The 19,809-nt window shown below is 35.7% G+C and overlaps 2 protein-coding genes across 2 annotated transcripts in view; one reads left to right on the top strand and one right to left on the bottom strand.

Annotated features, from left to right (window-relative positions):
* Positions 1-8,689, top strand: part of EGLN1 (egl-9 family hypoxia inducible factor 1) — a 19,388-nt gene extending 10,699 nt beyond the window's left edge. The window contains exons 2-5 of the mRNA XM_032215325.1: positions 2,853-2,972; positions 4,303-4,439; positions 5,545-5,612; positions 6,849-8,689. Of these exons, the coding sequence (XP_032071216.1) occupies positions 2,853-2,972; positions 4,303-4,439; positions 5,545-5,612; positions 6,849-6,913 (390 nt within the window). The 3' untranslated portion in view covers positions 6,914-8,689. The remainder of the gene's footprint in view (positions 1-2,852; positions 2,973-4,302; positions 4,440-5,544; positions 5,613-6,848) is intronic.
* Positions 8,377-19,809, bottom strand: SPRTN (SprT-like N-terminal domain). Its single transcript, XM_032215323.1, has 5 exons — positions 19,482-19,809; positions 18,566-18,665; positions 17,531-17,659; positions 15,190-15,448; positions 8,377-14,067 (listed from the first exon to the last, which is right to left on the bottom strand). The coding sequence occupies exons 1-5, from the start codon at positions 19,718-19,720 to the stop codon at positions 13,349-13,351; spliced, it is 1,446 nt and encodes a 481-aa protein (XP_032071214.1). The 5' UTR covers positions 19,721-19,809; the 3' UTR covers positions 8,377-13,348.

Here is a 19,809-nt window from a genome sequence, read left to right as displayed (position 1 = left end):
CCCCCCCTTCTTCTCTATACTTTTCCCTTTTTCCTCTCCTATTTTTCCTTTTATTTGCTTTTGTATCTTTGTGTTTTATATTATAAACTAATAAAATGGAAAAGATGGGGAAAAAATAACTAATTTTTTTAAAGGCCTCATCTTTACTTTCAGAACTTGATGTCTTTGTTTGATTTCTCATCTTTATTGAAAGGAGCTTGCAAAGCATGGTCAGACACACTAGAGACATGTTCAGTAATATTCAAGAGCAAGACCCTGAAACAAAAAACCCCTGGGTTTATTTATTATCAACCAACAAGGAACTACAAACATGTAAGAACATGATTGGTTACAAAGAAGCCTGAAGCAAAAATAGACACATCATGCTGCACCTGTCAAATGCGAAGTCAAAACTTTCCACTACTTTTAATGAACAACTTCCTTTTGAAACCCTAACTGCTAATAGAGTTGAAACAATAATGCATGCTTTCTTGATTGTTTATTAAATAATGACTATTATATTTAAAACTCTTACACTATGCTCAGGAACATTTAAATGCTTTCACAGTACAAATGTGCTAAAAGTTTCATAGTTGGAACCATCAACTTGGTGTGGTCCATGTCCAAACCAATTATGCTTATTTTATGTTATGTGAAGCAATACAGTATGTTGAATTTTATATATATGACTACACACATGCACACAGACTACAGTTAAATTATATGATTTATCAAGTTGTGCGTGGTCTTTGATCCAATTTTAACCATGGCATTAATGACTTGCCGAAAATAGTTTAAGGTAGGAGTAGTAAAAAAAATCTTTGTTAACTCATCTGTACTCCCATTCCTTTAATTTTCGATGTCTAGGGAAGTTCTCATCAAACAACAAATGATTATTTGGCTATAAAAGCTAAAACTATATATTATTATGTTGCTTCTGGGAAAAAAATATTCCTTTAGTATTCAATTCCTTAATTCATTAAGATCTCTACGTAGTTTTCTTAGTAACTATTCTTTTCTTCTGGGATGTTTTTAGAGAGGAATCTAAAGGTACTTACAATAGAATAACTTATTACTGCAGATAAATGGAGACAAATATCATCTTTAAAAGATTATGGATATAGGGTAATTAGAGTTTGCTGTAGAGCATTCTAAAGGGATGATAATGGCATAAGGTTTTTTGTTTGATTGGTTTAGTGTTTTATGGTTGTTTTAGAGTTACTGGTTTTACTGTTTTATGAGCTGCCCAGAGTTGCTTAAGATGCTTTATACAACACACTATACTAGGCTAAAAATGTTGTTGGATAGTTTATAATTCAGTGTATGTTGGGATTTATACCACTGTCCTAGCATTATATGAAATAGGCAGTCTTGTTTAGCTCTAGTGTATTGAATTTGTTTTAATAGAGCATATTATCCAAATATAGCTGTTGTGTTTTGTTAATCTATTTTAAGGTATAGAAGGTTGTGTGGACCCAAGCAGTGTGTAGAATTCCTTGTCATGTCCATTTTGAAACTTAGGTTTTAGTGTAGTATATAAAGTAACTTTCCAATTCTTTGTAGGAAAGTAATATCTGAATTCCTTTATTTGTCTATTTTTAAGTGTTCTTTGAACATTTTTGTACTGTTTTGAAATGCCAGTGAAAAGTCATTCTTGTTTGTTTGCGGATAATGACATATAAATAACTATCCTTAGACGGCAGCAATAACTAACATTTCTTACATTATTAATAATATAATAGAATTTATAAACAGCAGGCTAAAATTTAATGGAAAGCCCTCTGATTTCTCCAAATTATAATTTTCTTAATAAAGTAATGTAGATCATTCAAGTTATACCAGTTTACTTACAGAAAATATTTACAAGTAATCCTTGTCTTTACAACAGTTCATTTAGTGACTGTTCAAAGTCATAATGACCCTGAAAAAAGTGACTTATTACCATTTTTCACACTCATGATTTATTGCAGCATCACCATGGTCATATGATTAAACTTCAGACGCTTGGCAACTGACTCATATTTATGACAGTCGCAGTGTCCCAAGTGTGTCCCCTTTTGTGACCTTCCAACGAGCAAAGATGATAGGGAAGCCAAATTCACTTATCAAGCGTGAATTAACCTAACAACTGCAGTCATTCACTTAACAACTGTGGCAAGAAAGGTTGTAAAGTGGGCAAAACTCAGTTAACAAATGTTTCACTTAGCAACAAAAATTCTGAGCTCAATTGTGGAGGTAAGGAACCCTAGAGCAAGAGACAGCTGCAGAGGAAAAAAATAATTGTGGAAGTATACTTGAAAATTATTGAATATAGATATATTGCTTCCTTGCTTATTTATTTATTTATTCAGTTTATATAGCTTCCCATCTCAATGAATGACTCTGAGAAGTGAACAATAAAACAATAATAATTAACAAAAATTAAAACACATGGCAGCCAAGAAAATCATTGTCATAACCAAGAGATGGGACCTCTTATATCCATGGGTCCAGAAAAAGATCTTGCAAAATAATTTTGATTTCTTCCTGTTTTAATCTTAAAATATGATAAACATTATTGAGCATTGACCTATGGTGTTAACTTGTTTTTTTTTTATTTCTCCATGCTACTGCTGGCACAATAATTATACTAGATTAAAGCTTACAAATTGTCAATATGTATAAGGCTATCATTACCCTAATGTGTTAGACAACCATCTGAACAAATATGCTTTTAAAAAATAGTTTCATGGATGTTACACATAATCACTTGCATATTTATTAAATATTTTCACAAGATTAAATTTCAAAATGCTGAAATTTATAAATCCATTTCTTGAGATAGAGAAGAAGTCCCTTTATGTTCATGTTATGTGTTTTCTTGTTAATTGCAGGCAATGGTAGCTTGTTACCCAGGCAATGGAACAGGATATGTGCGACATGTGGATAATCCAAATGGAGATGGAAGATGTGTTACGTGTATATATTACCTTAATAAAGACTGGGATGCCAAGGTACTTTCTATTATTGGAGAAGGTTTTACAGTATATTAAGAAATGGCATTCTTGTTATATTAATTGTAATAAGCAATTGATTGTTATGCTAAGTTGTTTTAAATAAGTCTAAAAATAGTTTTTGCATAAGTTTTTAACATGCTCCCTTGAATATCTGGCAAACTCATTCTTAATATTGCAACCAAGCCCTAGGTCTCCAGGGCAAATATATTCTGTCTAGGATCTAAAATGTTATCTGGTTCTACTTTTGGAAAATATATTGGAAATTCTATTATGTAAACTGAGACCTTTAGCCTGAAGTAATTCTTCTACCTTCAGCTTATGTTTTTTATCAACATCATGATTTTGGTTGTTGGTAAAGTGATTCAAATGAAAATGTAATCTTACTTATAATAAAGTACCAAATGTGTATTGGTGCTTAATTGTGGTGCTTAATGTATTTGTTGAAAAGGGGAAGGAGGAGGAAGAATTACCACATTTTTGGAGTATAAGACGCATCTTAGTTTTTGGGGAGGAAAATGAGAAGAAGAAAAATTCTGCCTCTGCCTACCAGCATCCATGGTATTCAGCTAGCTAGCTTCCTGTCAGTATGTGAGACTTAATGACTTGGAACACATGATAACAAGGTCAGCCAATTAATAGGCATAGCAACTAAGTTAGCCAATGAGGGCTAATTGAACTCTGAAACAGTATTTGTTGTGTGAGCAACAAGGAGACAGAAAGGAGCCTGGTTTAAGCTGATAACTGAAAGTAAAACTGCTTCTACCTTGGAAAACCTGCTTTTGGTATTATATTGTATATTATTATTATTTTGAATCCTGCTGAATCAGTTACTTGTATGTGCGTTCAGAATGTAATTGCTGCTGCAAACTATGACCAGCCAGGTCAGTTTTAGCACTTAATGCAGCCTGATTCAGCACAACTGATTGGCAGGTGGATTCAACTGCGGAATACCCCCAATCAGCTGTTCCAGCCTGCAGGGATTGCCACAGACCATCGCTGCCTCCATGCCTTGCATTTTTCGCCTCTGGTGCGGGTGGGTGGGTCTAGCACCCAAATTTTCACCCTCTTTTGGGGGAGGGGAAGGTGCCTTTTATACTCTGAAAATACAATATCTTTAGGAAAGTTTGTGGAAAGACAGCCAGAACATAATTTGTATCATCTTAGTTTGATGACCCTTTGTAACTGTCATTTTACTTTTGCTTCATCCTGAAGAATTTTGGAATATTAGGAAGCATTTCCATTATTGTTATTATCTATTGTAGCAGATAATATCTTACAATAACTGATAACTACTAAAAATGTAAATTCCTGTTGGATTTTTTTCAAGGTAAATGGAGGTATTCTTCGAATATTCCCAGAAGGCAAAGCCCAGTTTGCTGATATTGAACCTAAATTTGACAGACTGCTGTTCTTCTGGTCTGATCGCCGCAATCCTCATGAAGTGCAGCCTGCATTTGCTACAAGGTGAGATGAATGAATCATGCATACAGATTTTAAAGAAGCCTGGCAGGGTGTGAAATGTTAAAAACTTGCTGTTTTAGCTTTCAAAAACACATTAATTGCTTTCTAGAAAGTTATAGATGAACAAAACCCACTTAAAATGCTTATTGCAATTTAGGGATCTACCATGCGGCTACTATTTGTCGGCCATCAGGATCAAAGTCTATCAGTTTTAAGTACTGTAGAATATATAACTAAAAAGTTAGAATTTTGGACAATAATGAAAACCTTTAATGGATCTTATTTTAGTAGAGTTGTGTTTAGTTAAAAAGTCTAATGATTCTGTCTATTGAATGTAAGAAATAAAGAAATTAACTATGTTGTTCTTGGGCTGGACCTGTATGTATCTTATTTCAGAGATTGCAAAAAAGGTAAATAAACTTAATCTATTGTGGTGTTATTTATTTAAAGGCTAAAACAGCCTCCTATTATCTTGGGGCTCTCCAGATGTATAAAATTCAGTTCCTAGTATTCTCAGCAATAGCCATGCTGGCTGAGAAATACTGGGAGTTGAAATCCATATATCAGGAAATGTTGTACCTACAGAAATGATATTTAGATAATTTGGAGATAGTAATTTTTCCTAGAAGATCAAGAAATCACAATTTTAACTAATGCAAAAAATAAACTTTCAATTCAAAATTGAAAAATTAAGGAATCATTATGTGATGTAAGTGAGGAACATCTTTCAAATGTTTTGTAAAGAATTAATAGACTGGTAAAATTATTTTATAAATAACATTAATTAGCAAAGATACAACATACTTCAATAGTTTTTATATTCATATTGATTTAAAATGATTTTCCATAAATTACAGAGGTCTCAGTTCTAGAGAAATTAAGATAGTAAGCGTCTTGAGCTTCACTTTAAAAAATACCTAGTTCCCTATAAATTATGAAAGATCATGATATTCATGGGCGCCACATAAGGGAGAAAATAGTTCTATAAAACTGACAAATTGTGTTGAAATTGTACTTTTTAAGTGTAATAGAAATAATCTCAAGTAATCTAAACAGCAGCATTATTTTAATGTGCCATTACTGCTTCACCTTTTTTATTCTTTTAAAGGTACGCAATAACAGTGTGGTATTTTGATGCAGATGAAAGAGCCCGTGCAAAAGTAAAATACTTAACAGGTAAGTAAGTTGCCATATTTTCTTACTGAGTGTTTTTACAAATTTTTTACTTGAATTTGGTCTAGTAGGACTATTCTATTTTTAAAGATTGTACTTAATCAAAATTACAATAATCTAGAGCATAGAAATTGAGCTACTATCACTTTATTAAAATATCAAGCAATATCCACTATAGAGATATAGTTTACTAAAACTGGCTACTTTGGCAAAAATAGAATTATATATCATTCTTACTAGCTGACTTTTGCTGTGTAAGGGTAAGAGGGAAGTGGAAAAAGTATATAGCCTTGGATAGGCACATTGCATAGTTTCTAAAAGATGAATATTTATTTACTTGGTTCTCTGAAGTATCCTTAAATTTTGCTCTACTTGTGTGGGACTGCCCTTGAAGAGCAGCTGGAAACTTTATTTATTATTGATTTATTTAAATGAAAATTACAAATTTGAACGAAGAAAATAAAAAATCAAAATGTGACAGGGACGATAGACACATCAAGGAGATCTCTTAAATATGGAGTGAGGTCCACAGAAGTTAAGTTAGAATTAAAACTATGAAACTGTTAACCTCAGCTGGTTCAAAATGCAATGGCACATGCAGTTATTTGTGTCTGTAGTCTAAAAGAACACACATTACAACAGTTTCACAACCTGCACTGGTTATAAGTCTGTTTTCAGTTTCGATTCAAGGTGCCGTTTTTCTTACTTAAAAAGCCCTACATGGGCCAGATTATTTGAGGGACCATTTCTCCCCAACTATATTTGCCTGTTCTATCAGTTCCAGCTGAAAAGTGTGGGCCTGTCAGGGAACTACATTTCTGGGACTCAGGAGGCAGATTTCTCTGCTGTCACCCGCTTCAAGGACTAATTATGGGCTCAATTATGGTTGTATTGCCTATAAAAGGAACTTTTTTGTGAGATGGGGGCCCATATAAATTAGATGAGTAAATGAATAAAAATGAAACTAAGACATTGTATTAATTATAACAAAATAACATAATAAAAATAGTTTTAACATTCAAAAGACAAGCGCAAATATGTGCCTTGATGTTGGGGTTTTTTCCCCAACTTCATTCACTTTTGTAGTCAATTAATATTTAACTTGGTTTCAAACAGGCATTAATTTTGAAGTTCTAAAAATGTGTATTTTGTTTTAAAGTTTAATAAAAGAAAAATTATAACATTTCAAATCCGTGTATCAGTACCATCATTCCATATAATATCCTCCCTTCTTTGCAGGTGAAAAAGGTGTGAGGGTTGAACTAAATAAACCTTCAGATTCAGATGGGAAAGAACAATTGTAAAAGCCTTTGGTCTACAGTTCCCTCCTCTACATCCTGGATCTTTTCACCTCACCTTCATCAAACCTTGATGATATCTATTAACTTTTGAATGTGAATATTAAGAAAAAGAAAATCAGCACCAAATCAAGATTTTGAATCGGTAAACAATGGGTTTCAATGTTACATCAAATGGCTTTTTAACTGCTGAAGCATTGTACTCCATGATTGTGACTCCAATCCCGTGACTGCTAATGTAAAGATTGACAGTTTACACATGAAGTGCCCAACATTTTGAGATTTTTCTATCATTCATCTTTTGACATTCAGTCGTTCATCTTCCTCTTTAAAAAAGTGATAAATGTTGGGTTTAAATAATTTTGTATAACTAGGTTTGGTGATCAAAATTGAACAAAACATTCTACAAAGTAGCATTTCTCTATTTTTGTAAATCTACTATTTTCCCCATTATTCTACCATATAAAACTTAATTTAAATAAATGAAATGCCAGTAAATGATTGTCTTTTTACCTAAAATCCAAAAAGGAGCACTTTAATCATCATCTGAGAACCCATTTTTTTCATATCTTATACTGATTTGATTGATTGATTGTATTATGTTCTCTCTGAAACTTAAGCAACATGAAACGATGCCTGTCTTTCTGTCAGTTACTTATGGCTTTACTTACTGAATCCGGAAAGTAACCATTTTTTAATCTGTCTCATTTGGGTTTTCTAAGTGACTGGCTGGCCACTAAGTGAACTTGATACTATCTGTACTGTCATAGTGTTGAACGCTATGGGTGTACTCCACTGGGAACTTCATCTGTGAACCCATTTAATGGAAATGCAGTTCTTCAAAGAAAAGCTGGGCTCTTGTGCAACTTCTGCAGATGAATTACTAGGTGGATTCTGTCCACAAATATCATTCAATACCTAAACTGTAAGGGCTTTTCTAGGCTTTTAGATGAAGCAACACCCCTTCTACTACTTTGATGGGAGATCTGTCTTAACTCATTTCAAAGCTTTCTCTCATTTGTGTAAGTTAAAATCAGATACGTTTTCTCTCAAAGCATTACCATCCCTCATCCTTTACTGTTTGCCCCTTGATCTTCTTACATAATGTCAGGTGTATATTAAATACATTAAGACTGAAGTGCATCACTGCAGGCTTAATATGTGAAGGATTTCATATCATGGAGAAATTTTTACAATGGTCTAATGTTTGGGGGTCGGGGGAGAGTGAGGAACAATAACATTCATTTATCAGCTATGTGAAATTTATTTTTCTGCTAAAATGTGATTCCCTGAAGGGGGAAGCTTTTAAATTCTCCCAGCCTTACTGATAGCATCACCAATCCCTTTTTGCCTCACTTAATCAAAATAAAGTAAGTGTACAGAAATGTTTTTCTGTATGCAACTTAACATCTGTATAGTTTATATTCTTAAAAGTCCTTTTCTATGGAAAGCTCAGTAATTTTTATTAAAAAAACCTTACTATTCATGTAAAACATGAAAAACAACAAGGATTGTGCTTAATGACCATTGACAGAAGGGAGAAAATTCAACATTAAAATAACATGCTGGGGAAAGTTACAAAAAAAACTTTGGGTTTTGTTCCCTTCTGTTCCCTTCTCCCAAAATTACTTACTAGCTGTCAAAACTTGTAATAGTTTGACTTTTCTCTTCATCCTGGTAAATCAGAAGAAAACACATCTTACTCTTAAGTGCCTCTGGAAGCCTGGCCAAGGAGTGTTAATTCTTTACCGACTGATCTGCAGCACAATGCACAGTTTAGGCCTAGTAAATCTAACTTTTAACTGCTTTTGTATTATGTTTAATGTGTTAAAATGCAAACCTAAGATTTTACTTTTTTGTCCCTTTATTCAAAGGTATCAATCAGCATCTTAAATTTGCGCTTGCTGGTGAGATATACAATCTCTTGGATATCTCCATTATTTACAAAAGTTACCAAACCGGGCCTCTGATGCCCATTTGAAAACAGTTCACGTTAGTTAAATTTTCAGCCTGGGGCATCACCAAACAGAAACCTGTTTCAGACTATTTTTAAACTGTCTTATGGCCTGTATTTCTGTTTAGTCCTGGTTAAAGATAAAGCTTCATGATGCTATTTTTATTTCATGACATTAGCCAGCTGTAAAACAAGACTTTTATCTAGCAGGCAAAGAAATTCAGGATTCATTTGCAGATTTATTATAAAGTCATGTAACTTTTGAAAATCAGTGTTCCTTATTGAAACAGCTCTCGAGTTGCTTGTAAAGCTAATCTAATTAAAAGATTATGAAAATTCTTGAAACAATGTGGTTATTTTGTAATTATGTAACTCTTTTAAAGCCTATTCCACAGCAACTAATTTGTAATCTGATAAACTGTGTGTGTGTGCACGCGTGTGCCTGTTTTTAGCAGGCAGTGACACTGTAACTGTAGTCAAAAGTCTGTTAGCTTTATTTATAAACCCTGTTTTTAATTATCTAATCTAGCTGGGATTGTTTTTAAAAGTGAGGCTGCTGAGGGAAAATAGAGGAGGGAGAAAAGTGCTGTGGCCTGTTAGTAAGTCAACACTATGATTATAAACATTTTATCTCTACTACCTTAGTGCCTCCCTTGCTGTAAACACAGTTCTTGATTGAGAGATGTAGATAGGTATTCTGAGTATATCCACACAAACTGAATTCACAATCACTAGATAAACAGGGTAGGATCTTCTGCCTGCCCTTGTGTCTTCTAATCCACAAATGAAGAAAATGCTATCTGGATACATTTCAAGGCTAGTCATCTCCTAGGGAATGGACAATTACATATACTTGTCAGAAGACATTAAGAGGATTCACTTTTAACCATCTATATCAGTGGTTCTGTCGCGACCCCTTTGGGGGTCAAACAACCCTTTCACAGGGGTCACCTAAGACCATCGGAAAATTGCAAAATTACAATTAGGAAGTAGCAACATTTTATTCTTGGGGGTTACCACAACATGAACTGTATTAAAGGATCACGGCATTGGGAAGGTTGAGAACCACTGATCTACATAAAGCACCCTTGATTGCTTATGTACGAGATACTCTTCAATTGATTACAATTCTTTAGTTGGTTCATATAACATTTAAATAAAAATGGTTCCTCATCAAATCAATAGTTCACTTTTTTTTCACTGTTAGAACTTTGTTCTGAGAAATTTAATTTTCTGACCATGTTTTTACTACAAATTTGTGTTTTTAACTTTAAGAGTTTTGTCAAAACAATGAGAAAATCTTTCAACAACACAAATGCAAGAGCCTTGGTTTATGTTTTGATGTATTATTGTTATTTCCAATATTTAGGGAGACCCCTCTATAAATGTTTATAAGTATGTAACCAGACATATAAAAACAACAGTAAAATACAGTGCAATTTAGAAAAACTACAGTATAAAAATGTAAACTCATAGCCTTATGGGCTATGATATATATCCATTGCTTGGCCACAAATTGCCTCTTAAATATATGCAGTGTAGTAGATCTCTGGAGATTCTTCATAACAACTATTTCTACACAGTTGGTTACAATAAAAATGAATACATTAGATCAGTTACTTGAGTAAGTTGGATTAGATCACTTAGGGGCTTGTTCTATGCTTGTTTTATATATTTTTGTTAGATTAATAATATAATTGAATTCAGTTGGATACCATCATCTAGACCAGTGGTTCCCAACCTTTTTTTGGCCATGCCCCACCTAAGCATCTCTAAAACCCTAAAGCGCCCATCCCCCGCATATAATTCTTACTTTACTCAAAAAGCGAACTCTACTCACATGGAAGCCTAAAAGGCCATTAACTTGGTGTAAAGGTTCAAATTGCCCCCATTAAAAATCAAATTGCTCCCCTGTGGGGCGTGGGTCCCATGTTGGAAACCACAGATCTAGACCCAGTAATTATGTTCAAGCTGCATTACCCAAAAGGCATAGAATGTAATCTACAACAGGGGTGCCAAACTCACGACCCAAGGGCCAGATGCATCGCATGCTGCTGGCCCTGCTCCGCCTGGTTTAGCAAAGGGGAAAAAGGTCCCAATGTCACATGATGCCACAGTGACGATGCGAGTTTGACACCCGATCTACAGCATAGATAGCATCTATTGGAATCAATAGAACAATTACTTGCCTCACATGATGTCATGATGCAAACTCCATCCTTATATATTTGTCAGTCTAATATAAGCACATAGACGGTAAATTTTGCATCGACCTGTGATGGCCCATGATTAGAACCATGATGGCCTGTGATGGCCCATGACCTGTGATGGCCCATGATTAGAACCATGGCTTACTTCATATTCTTCTTTTAAAAGTTGCTTCATATTCTATTTGCCTCAATATTTTAATGCGAAGTTTTAAGTCATCCCTTTTTTTGTACACTGTGAATCTTTTAACACTTTTTTGCTCCTTGTTCTGTGCCATAATCCAATCAGCTTTGGGGGCAAGCCTGTGCTTTTTGTATGTATGTATACAATGTCTGCTGTTAATACCCTAAAGATTTGTTTCTTTGTCCCACCCAAGGTAGCTTTGATGTATTATCTGAATCTAGCCAAAACGTATCTTATTTAACAGGGGGTAATCCATGATGTGTGAACACAATTGTCAACTGAATTTGTTTTGGCAGATTTTCTGCTTGTTTTCCATATATATTTTTTGAATGTAAATGTCTTTTAGTCTGTTTCACTACTCTGGTTTGATGCATCTTTTGAACTAATAGGTGTTTATTTAAGTTGATCTTGTGGTTTTAACTTATTTCTATGCATCTTGGACAATTAGTTCTCTTGATTCTCTATTTCCTTTTATCTAGTTCCTTCATCTCATTCCATCATCTGATTCTGAAGAGGAATAGGATTGTGCTGACATCTAAAGTTGATATTAATGGTATTAAAGTCACATTTCCCAATCAAGCATAAATTTGTCAACATCGTCATGTATAAATATGTACCATAACCACAATAGAAGTAATTTATATTGCCTATTATTACCCTATTATTTCAATGCATTCCCTGGATGCCTTTCTTATTTATTTTCCCATCTCAAGATTGCTTTGTGCCTTTTGAATAATTTTTTTGAGACTGGTTGTGATATTATAGAGAAAAGTATACACGTAAGCGAAGCAACAATTGTTCTCCTTATCGATCACTTATCTATCATTCCAGGCTGTTGACAATGAACAATCACCAGCAAGCTAGTAGAATGTCTGATTGAAATTGAAAGATGCCATGGCTGTTTCTTTCATAGCACTGTCTATTGTAGGTTTTCCAGTCAACAATAAAATACGAGCCTGAATAGATGTTTGCATGCTTATATGAACATTGCCGTTCAAAACAAAAGCTAGTACAGATCACCAAAACCTAACTGACCTATAAAAGACACAAGTTATGTTACATTTTATTTGAAAAGCAGATTATGAAATTCATGATTTATTTTTGAAGAGAGTTCTGTTCATATATGATTTCAGAAAAGCTATTTATTTTTAATTGTACAAATGGCTGACAACTCTCATGTGCAAGAATATATTTCCATCTCAGAGGAAATAGGTTTCAAAAGTTATTAATAAATAGTAGGCATACATCACTTTAATAGGCACTTTATAAATGAAATGGTAGTGTTCCCTACGTGTTTATGATTTAGAAAAACATCTACCTGATCAAAAATCAGTCTAACCCTTCTGAACTCAACAGAAAAAAGCTTTGGAAATCCAGCCAAAATCTATAAATTGGGTGATAAAAAGCAGACATGATAATTTTAAAGCAAATACTTGGTGAGCCATTTCTTTAGGTGCAAACAGAAAAGTAGCCAGTATTCTTTACAATATGACAACAGCTTTCAAATTCAGGGGAAAACAATCCCATGTCTCTCACACCAGAATTCCCCAACCTTTCCAGGTTGGTGGCCCAGAGTGGGGAAAGGGGATGATTTTGTGGAAGGGCAAGAGTATGCACACGTGTGTGCATAGCGCCTGTGATGTTTGTGGCAAGGCTCAAGCAAGTGGTTAAGGCTGATTATATCTTGTCTTTTGCAATTTTTGATCAGGTAGATGTTTTTCTAAATCAACACATGCCCATCACAATGCTCATGCAAGTGGGGCCACAAGCACCCACGTTGACACTCGCGTGACAGGCTGCAAGCGCTGAGGTTTGTGCAACTGGGGCTCATAGGAGGCTCATGTAGTGCAGCTGTATACAGGTGCACCGGCTGGCCCCTAACGTGGCCCAGTGGTGATTAGCCCATGGCCAGGTAGTGGGCCGCAAACTGCAGATTGGGGACCCGTTTTACACAAATTCAATGCACATTTGAGTTTCATGCACAAAACAAAATCAAATATAAACTTTTCTACGTAAAAGACAGAAAGTGCATAAATACATACAAATACAGAAATCTTGAGCAAAGCAGTTTTAGATGAAAACCACATTAGAAGATTTCAGAGGCAGAGGTCTAAGTGTTCATTAATTTTGGTTTCCAAAACTTCAGATTGACAGACGGGGCAATATACGTTTCTATTTTGGTTACTAATTGATGTTTCTGAGATTGCTGATTTAGCTGTATTGTTCATAGAAGAACTAGCCTCCTTGAGTTCTCCTTTCTTTAAAAAATAGTTGACAAACATAACTGAATCTTCCATTCGGGCTCGTTTTGCTGGGCCACCATTCTGGGTGTTGCTGTTTCTCTGAGATGGTGACTGGGATTTTGGAGTCATTGTAGCTGATATAGAAATTGTGTTTTCTGGAGCCCTTTTGTGAGGTATATCTCTTAGAGCCTTTGTAGAACTTGATTCTGACCTTTGCCCCCCCAAAGAAGTATTTTTAACTGGTGAGCCATTAACATTAGTATAAACCTTACGGTTAGCAACTGAAAATCTAGGAAATGTGGTACTAGAAGCAGAGCTATTTTCAGGACCGCTTGGAGAAAATGGAGAGGAGACGGTTGCGCAGGAAACATTTTTCTCAAATTTGATTTCATTTTTAGGATTTGACCTAGATGAATCAGCAGGTGAATGATATTGTGACTGGAGCAATTCTCTGCTCTTAATGCTTGGACTTACAGCTCCCTCTAATGATGATTCACTTCTTTTTCCTCCAAGAATATATCCTTTCCCACTAAAAGGTATTATGGTCTGTATGCTGCTTCCATGAGCTTTTCCTGAAATTATACCAGAAGTTCTTTTAGTTCAAATAAACATCAGCTATTACAAATGCTTCTTACTCAATATATTTACATGTACTGAGTAATGCCCATTGCAAAATGAATTTAGCAGATTTATTTGTAAAAACAGCGCTTGAAACATGTCCATAATATTTTGATGTATCATTCATAAAATTGCACTTGTAGAGAGAGAATTCTGCAAAACCAATATGGAATATGAACACAAGCAGCTTAATTTAAGTGGAATTTATTTTTTTCTATTTTTATTTCAGAGAACCAGTCTGATACAGTGGTTAAGTTACAAGGCTAGAAACCAGAAATCCAGAGGTGGTATTAAGCCAGTTCAGACTGATTCTGGCGAACTGGTAGCGGAAATTTTGAATAGTTCGGAGAACTGCAAATGCTACCTCTTGGTTGGCCCCGCCTTCCCTGTCCTATATTCCCTTGTTTTTTAGCTCAGCTGATTCACACGGCAGAGCGGATTGCCGTGCTTCAGCTGAGCTAAACAACAGCTCAGCTCACCAATGCTGACATCGAGGGCGATCTTTGAGTGTAGCGCGTGTGCGTAAAGTGCACGTGCATGCTTTCATACAATTGGTAGGAAAAGATTTTGAATCCCACCACTACACGAATCCCACCTTAGGCATGAAGCCAGCTCGGTGACTTTAGGCTTAGTTCTCTCTCAGATTTAGGAAGAAAACAATGGCAAACAATTTCTGAAAATAATGCCAAGAAAACTACAAGGTAGTTATCAGAAATCAAGATTGATTTTAAGGCTTACATGAACACAAAATTCACTATAAACCTATCTACGGATTCTGGAATGGAAACCTTTTTACTAACTAGTGGAGTCGAGGAATTGAGAAAGTCTCTTATGGAAAACTTCATTCGGTTCCAACTGCTTTTAGGATCCAAATCACTAGTTCAAGTTAATCTCAAATCACCCTCATCTAGAAAATCAATATTCAGTGCTTTTTGCTTTTATACTGAACACAATCCCATGTACTTGAAAATATTAATCAGCATTATTGAGAAAAAATTAAGTAGCTTTTAGCAATTAATCTTTTCATTTAGCCATACAGAATTTAGTTACACGGTAAATTAAAAAAAGGTACATACGTGGACCATCGTCAAGGATTTTTGCTTGATCATCTTTCTTCTTGCCTTTCTTGGAGCTGTTGTCGGGCTCTCTGACCTTGGTAAATGTTCCCCCACAGCTCCTTTGGTGCTCTGCCCACCAATAGTCATTGGCAGATGGCGCCCTATTCATTACACGCTTTACGTAGCCATAATAAGGTTTCCTATTTCGACATGACCCATTACAACGCCACCAGTGCTGACGATAGAAATCCACCTCATCATGAAATTCATGATAGATCTGAAATTAATCCAGAGGGGGAAAGTGTACTGTACAACTTTCGTTTTCTTTTTATATAAATACATACACATCTATCATGCTACTATATTCCCTTTCACAGTAAGCAATGATAATTCAGACTGCAGAAAAGGAGTGAGAAACAGTAAATCAAACAAATTAAAAGTACAAGAGAATCTGAACACTCCAGCCAATCTTTCACTTTCTCTATGTGTACTCACTCTTCCTTCATATATTTGTTTTCCAAAATGATTAACATTCATTTTTTTACATAAGGAACCTCTTTCAATATACTGTATTTTTCAGAGTATAACACCCACCTTTTCTCTCTCTCTCAAAAAAAAGGTGAAAATCTGGGTGCGGCTTCTAAACTGAATACAGCATTTTTGACCTACCGAAACATCGTCCCCCTTTGCAAAAATGGACATGCAGAGGGTTTGGGAAGCTTGCAAAGTGCTCCTGAGGGCTGGGGAGGACAAAAAAAAAAAAAGCAAAAAACGGGCCAATTTGCTCCCCCAGCCCCCAAGAGCACTCTACAAGCCTCCCAAAGCCTCTGTATGCCCCCCTCTTTTTTATTTTTTGCAAAAAGTGGCTCTTTTTTTTAAAAGAATGGGCCTTTTTTTGCTTGTTTTTGCCCCCCCCCAGCCCCCAGGAGCACTCTTAAGAGCCTCTCAAAGCTCTGCATGTCTTTTTTTTTTTTTTTTTTGAAAAAACGGGGTTCTTTGCTCGGTTTCCCCCCCCCCCCAGCCCCAGGAGCACTCTACAAGCCTCCCCTTTTTTGCAAAAAACGAGGCCTGCAGAGTGCAAAACCTTTTTAAAAAAATGTACCTCTTCAAAATCATGATGCGTCTTATAGTCCAAAAAATATGGTACTTCTTTTGTACTACTGATGCAATGCCCAGCCCAAATAACTTAATCACCCATTCATTCTTGACAGTAATCTATTGTCCAGAAGACTAATTTTCCCACTCTCACTATTTTTTTTGTTTCTCCTGTATATCCAAATCCTTACTTTCATATGGCTAACATGGGCAAAGCGCACTCTTAAATACAGCTATTTTTACTTCTTCAACAAACATTCATTCCTTTTTACAGAACACATGTGTTTCTGCAGACATTTGCATGTATTGCATGTCTATCCATTTTCCCATTTTCAGTAAACATTTATGAATTCTTCTACTGGTTCTAGTTTTTCAGCATTTATATACAGTATAACTAGCAGCTGTTTCAACCATTTCACCTGTCCAACAAATCTTTGATTTGCAGCTCCACACCCCTTACGGCCACATACAATCTGTTTAACATTATGTCATTCAAGTTCTCATACAATAGATACCATTTCTGTGCTAGCTTCACATGACCAACCAACAACTAACTTTCCTTTTGTATATGGAATAACAATCATATTCTTCCAATTGTTAGGCAGAATCAGTTTTCACACTTGTTTGAAACAACTCACATAGTCAATCAAATAATCAAGTTACATTTAGAGATTTTTTCCAATTATTCTATCTGTATATGTTATGTTATGTTTTTTTTTAAACTTTCACCTTTTTTCCCCTTGGGCACTAATCCAAAGAGAAAAAAAACCAAGCATACATTTTCATTTTATGTAATTTATAGCATGTGTTTCAATTGATCTCTTCAGCATGTTACTATATTGACTTTTCACACTTAAGCATATTGCTATTATACCCAACAAATATGTGAAATATTACTCCCATTCATTCTGAGAGATTTATTGATCTTCTAACACTTTTTTATATAAGCTTCATGCTTTTTTCTCTACAGTTCTATTTCCACTTATTTTTTCAATTCTTTTTTTAGATACACTCAGATTGATCTATAGTAACTCAGAGCATATTTTCTGATCATTATAGTTTAGTGTTTTCACTTCAATGAGTTGCCCTCAACCCAAAAGATAAAACTACATCTGCTAATAATAGAACTCTGAGGATTGGCTGAAAATATCAACTCTGCTAAAGTATATCATCCCGTCAGGAACTGGCTTGCCATCATATCATGCAGTCTCTATTCTGTGCTTAAAAAATGAAAATGAGCCTTTATATCACAAAAAGCCTTTACCGTAATATTTGCTCCTGTTAAGCGATTTATCCGGTGCATATGTTTGCAGAACTCTGGACCATGAGACTCGCGATCCTTGTCATTATTAGTAACAAACAACAGGGCATGAATCATTTCATGCAGAAGAGTCTGAAATTAATTAATGAGATTACTTATTAAGTATCCATTTCTGACAAGACATTGCATATCCATATTTTGGAAAGAAATTTATCAATTTCAGTTTGTCTACCATATGGCAAGAAAAATATGAATTAAATTTTGAAATGTGGTGTTTACAATTCAGGTTTGTACAAATGTACTTGGTTTACAATGAGAATTCATAAAACTGTTGTTAGTTTGCATTTATTCCACAGCTATGTAAAACTGACTGTAGTTACCAAGCAAATAGATCTATTGAACTTTTTTTGTCCCATTAATGAACTAAGCGAAAGAAGAAAGGGAGTTTGCTTCTCTCACACAAAACAATCATGGAGGAAACAGATCTCATGAAAACCAAGACAGATGTGTTAGCTAACTGGCCACGGACCAGAGAGTCTCTACTCTCATAATAACAGAATTTCATATCTCCTTGTTTGGAATACAATAACTCATCCCATTATATAAGAAAGTAAAATATTGCTATAGATCAAAAATAAGGCACATACTGCTACACTGGAGCTCCTTGGTATTTTTACAATACAGGAGTCATTGTTTCTTCCATCTCTGTAGAATTAAAACATTGTTTTTAAAGCAAATGAGAGCTAATTCCTAGGAAAAAGTACTTTATTAAATATATATATAGTACTGAATTTCTGCAACCACAGAGCACTAAGGCATCAAAGTGCTCTATTCATAGAAAAGACCTGACTATTCATATGACTACTTGCTATATTTAGATCTCTTACTATTATTCTTATATTATTAAGCATATTTCAAGATCTGATTGTTACTGACAAAATATATTCCACAGTTTATGCAAGCATTCAACCATGTTAGGCTGCAAGAAATTTACATGCTACATTCCATCTTTGTAGAAAGAATTCCATTTTGCAATACCTCCACGAGGTCCTTCCTTGGCCGTAATTTTAAAAGTGGTTCACTTAGTCGAATGGAACACATTCCTCCATGACCTTCATAGCAGCAAACTCCAGCACACCTAGAAGGCAAAGCAGAAACTATCAATTTTTGTATCCCAACAGCAAAAACCTACCAAAGCAGAATGTGACTGGAACAGTTATCCATTGTAGAAAACTTTACCAGTTTTCTTTGGTAGTAAAAGGACAACTTTTCAAGAAAGAGAAGTAGAAGAGCATTTAAAAGCAGCCCACTTCTCAATCTGAATTAGCATAGTTCACACTGCTACCTCATCCTGCTGGTTTGTGGTAGCTCAAAATCCCAAGACTCAGGTACAAACATTTTACAGCTATCATTGATCTTGACCAGTATGTGTGTCTGATTATGCCTGCCCTGCTTGGTTGTCAGATTAAAAAAAAATGTGCCTGCTTGCAATCAGGCAATCCAACCTTGGCTGACTAGGAAAGCTTAACAGGATCAGATCTGACAATCAGAATGAAATATCAGGGTTGTACATTTTACTACATTTTACAGTTTTTTAATGGGTAGATGTGCTGCAATGGGAGCAGCTCAAAAGGCACCTTTCTTGACACCTGAGCCCGCAGAGAAAGTCTTTCCTCCCGATATTCTTTGCACTACCAATCCCAGAATTGCAAGCAGCAGGGAATTCTGGGAGCGGTAGTCCCACCATCCCTGGAGGGCGTCCGTTTAGGGCAAAGGTCTTCAAACTTGGCAACTTTAATACTTGTGGACTTCAACTCCCAAAATTCTCCAGCCAGAGCTGGCTGGAAAATTCTGGGAGTTGAAATCCACAAGTCTTAAGGTTGCCAAGTTTGGAGACCTCTGGTTTAGGGATGTCTCTCTCCTCCCTCCCTCCCCGGCGCTTCCCTCGGCCTACAGGGTCATGCGCGGGCTCCATTTTACTTCTACCGCCGCCAGGCGCCCCCAAAAGAGGGTCTCGTTGAACTGCAGAAAGAGGCCTCGAACGTCCGGGTTGGGGTCCATCAACTCCCAGGCATCGTCCATCAGTGAGAGCGGCCGCGGAGGATCAGAGGAGAGCGTCTGAACCCGCACCTCCTCGTCCTCCGCTCCCCATTCCTCCTGCAGCTGCAGGGCCAGCAAAAAGTCCTCGTCCATCGTGCCTCCAAGGAGCGACACACCGAACTACCAACAGCCGCCATTCATTGGCCGGAAGCGGCTTTGCAATCTGGCGCATGCGCTAAGCC

Source organism: Thamnophis elegans, chromosome 4, assembly GCF_009769535.1.
Source record: "Thamnophis elegans isolate rThaEle1 chromosome 4, rThaEle1.pri, whole genome shotgun sequence".
Lineage (NCBI taxonomy): Eukaryota > Metazoa > Chordata > Lepidosauria > Squamata > Colubridae > Thamnophis > Thamnophis elegans.
The sequence above is the reverse complement of the archived record's forward strand: the minus strand, read 5'-3'. Positions and strand labels throughout refer to the sequence as shown.